We start from the raw sequence: 3,013 nt of genomic DNA, 5'->3' as shown, positions 1-3,013 counted from the left end.
AGATGCTCTCTGGGTACTCTGAATATCTCTAGTGCTCATATTAAACCTTAAAAATGAGTAGCTATAACAGGAACGATAGAATTTTCGATGATCTGGGCCAGATAAAATATAGAATTGCGAAGGTTTATATTATTTGATAAAAAGTTTGAGTTTTATCAAATAAAGCTTGAGATTATAGTGGAAAAGCGCAATATTTTAGAGGAGTGGCTTGAGCTTGAGGTTTGTTGAAAAAACGTGAGGTTCACGCCGGATTCGTGATACTTGGTATGATATATATTTAGGTATATTTATTGCAAAAAAGAATCGCACAAACTAAAGAGTCTATTGCAGCATAAGCTGAATTGAGAGACTGAAAAATTATTACAAATATTGGCCATTAAAAATTTACAAATCATTATTAAAATAGAGCAATATTAAACATTAAAATTTACATTAATACCTTAAAAATTACAAAGACGTATTACATATTAAAAATTCAAGAGAAATTAAACAATTGAGTCTCTAAAAACATATATACAATTTCATCATAAAAAAAATTAAATTTACATTAATACCTTGAAAATTACAAAGACGTATTACATATTAAAAATTCAATAGAAATTAAACAATTGAGTCTCTAAAATTATATATACAATTTCATCATAAAAAAAAAGAAAAAATTTAAAAAAATAAAAAAATAAACCGCAATCAATCTACAGGAGTCATGCACGACAAGGCGCCTCTGTGCCAAATGCTCAGACTGAAGAAATATCTGACCTTAGGGTCCCACTACAAAGTGAATTTAGAATTTTAGTCATATACGGTAATGGGCTATTTATAAATCGTGTTTTGGTAATTTTATATTCTTTTATGGCTTATTAGTGCGTAGTGTCATGGTGTGACATGCATCATTAATTGGAAACCAGTTATGAAATCTATTAGATTGTACTGTTTTTTTTTAAGCAAATTTTGTACATAGTGAGACCCTACGGTCAGAAAGTCTCTCCAAGCTTCGAAAGGGCATCACTATAACTAATAAACTTATCGGCTAAAATGCACCGACAAACTCGCGTTTGGATACGCTCAATCGCCATGCTTTGTTGTTTAGTTAAGCCTGGGTGCCACAGAGGCGCAGCATACTCAAGAACAGGCCGTACATGACTCCTGTAGATCGTTAGGAGTTCATCACAATTGAAACCAGCTCTCCTCAACGACCACAAAATAAAAAGTTTACAATTTGCTTTGGCAATGATAGCATCAGTATTACTTGACCATTTGAGGTCGTTATCAAAGACCACCCCCAACAACTTAACAGAATTTACAACAGGAAGATTTTCATTAGAGATGTGGAGGCTGATGTCTGGAAGTGGTCGACGACCAAAGTAAAATCTAATCCCCTGGCATTTGGAAAGGTTGAGCTTAAGTTTATTACTTTTGGTCCAGTTGTAAAGGTTGTCAAGGACTGCTTGCAAATTACCAGGTTCACCAAATTTAGATGTTTCACCAATTGTTTGGTCGTCAACATACTTCCAGGCATCAGCTCCCATATTTTCAACATTTTGTAAAGAGTCATTGACATAAATTAAAAAGATTAACACTGCTAATAGGGTTCCCTGAGGAACCCCAACTGTGAGGGTAGCCCATTCAGATAACGCCCCTTTATAAATAACACGCTGAGACCTTTGGGAGATAAAGCCGACTATCCACTGAACTATTTCAGGAGGTACATTCATTTGCAAAAGCTTCTCAAAAGCAATGGTGTGATCCACCATATCAAAAGCCTTGAAGAAGTCAGTCAACACCAGAGTACTGATATTGGCCGGCATCTCCAAGGCACTCATGATATTGGCCTAATAATATATTGACTATATTTTTGATTTATTTTCTTTGGTATAGGCCTAAGAATGATATAAAATCAGCTGACCTTTTTTAAGAGGGGTAAAACCTTGAATTTTGAAGAAATTAAAGGTCATTAAAAGATACATCAGAAGTCGGGAAAGCTCATATTTCCGGCCATCTGGGAATCAAAATTTTCCCGGGGGATGACCCCGGACCCCCTTTCATTTTTGAGTTTATGGGAAAATGAAACCCCCTATTTCAAATCCTGGATCCGCCCCTGGAAAGGGAATTATACACTGATCATTTATTGCCATTACACCTAAACAACATAATACATATTTACAGCGATATAGACCAATATAAAGTCACATGACACAAAAGATCAAAAGGTCAAAAAATCAAACTTACCAAAAGTTGTCATGTTTAGTATCATTTGAAAGCTCTGCCAATGATGAGTTATGTTTTCCGGTATATACATATCAGAAACTGTGTAGTTTTTCATATATTGTCCTGTAAATCTAATTATCAAATAGAACAAAATCCCACAAACACACTCTTTGGCTGATTTATTAGAAGAGGTCAGTCCAACTAAGACCCATCATTTTACTCTAAAGGTTTGACCAGATATGTACACCTGTGTACTTTCTGGGGAAAAGCTTAGTTCCTCCGAGTCTAAATGAACCCAGGATAGGCCAGGGGCCCCACTCTTACTCTATGGTGGCCAAGGCAAATACAGTATGTTGTGTTTTCCTACTTATTGATGATTCTACATACATGAACAATGGACCGCAAGATCTAGATGTGTATAAGAGGCAAGTTACATGCTGTATAATATATTTGATTGGGTGATTGATTTGTTATAACATTAATAGGCATGGTCCTCCCAGTGGTGCAACGACGAGTTGTGGGTCCCGGGCCGAAACAATGTTATAAGCACCATGTAAAATATTTTTGCTCACGAAGTGACACCGGGGTGGGTAATCCCCCTAGAGATAAGTGTTAAGGATGAAAAGACTTTAATTATTAGACAATGCCAAAAAATGTTTTGTGAATAATATTTGGCACACACACATATTTTGTGAATAATATTCACATAAACAATATACAGTCCAATGGCTGTCTCTTATACACATCTTGAATATGCACGTGCATTTTCTAGCTTTGCCAATATAAATAAGTATTATCAAATAATCTT

The 3,013-nt window shown here is 35.2% G+C and overlaps 1 protein-coding gene across 1 annotated transcript; it reads right to left on the bottom strand.

Moving 5' to 3' along the window:
* Positions 1 to 971: 971 nt before the first annotated feature.
* LOC117110472 lies at positions 972 to 1,820 on the bottom strand. The gene has a single exon (XM_033253189.1). It carries the CDS (start codon positions 1,818 to 1,820, stop codon positions 972 to 974), a length of 849 nt encoding a protein of 282 aa, XP_033109080.1.
* Positions 1,821 to 3,013: the final 1,193 nt, after the last annotated feature.

The sequence above is a fragment of the Anneissia japonica genome, unplaced genomic scaffold (genome assembly GCF_011630105.1).
Source record: "Anneissia japonica isolate Jap-2015-1 unplaced genomic scaffold, ASM1163010v1 scaffold3040_len1308831_cov196, whole genome shotgun sequence".
Lineage (NCBI taxonomy): Eukaryota > Metazoa > Echinodermata > Crinoidea > Comatulida > Comatulidae > Anneissia > Anneissia japonica.
Note: the sequence above shows the minus strand (reverse complement) of the source record. Positions and strands in the feature narration are given on the sequence as shown.

Bases quoted from the DNA above. Each gene is read 5' to 3' on its own strand.
- LOC117110472 (XM_033253189.1), bottom strand. From the start codon at position 1,820: ATGAGTGCCTTGGAGATGCCGGCCAATATCAGTACTCTGGTGTTGACT.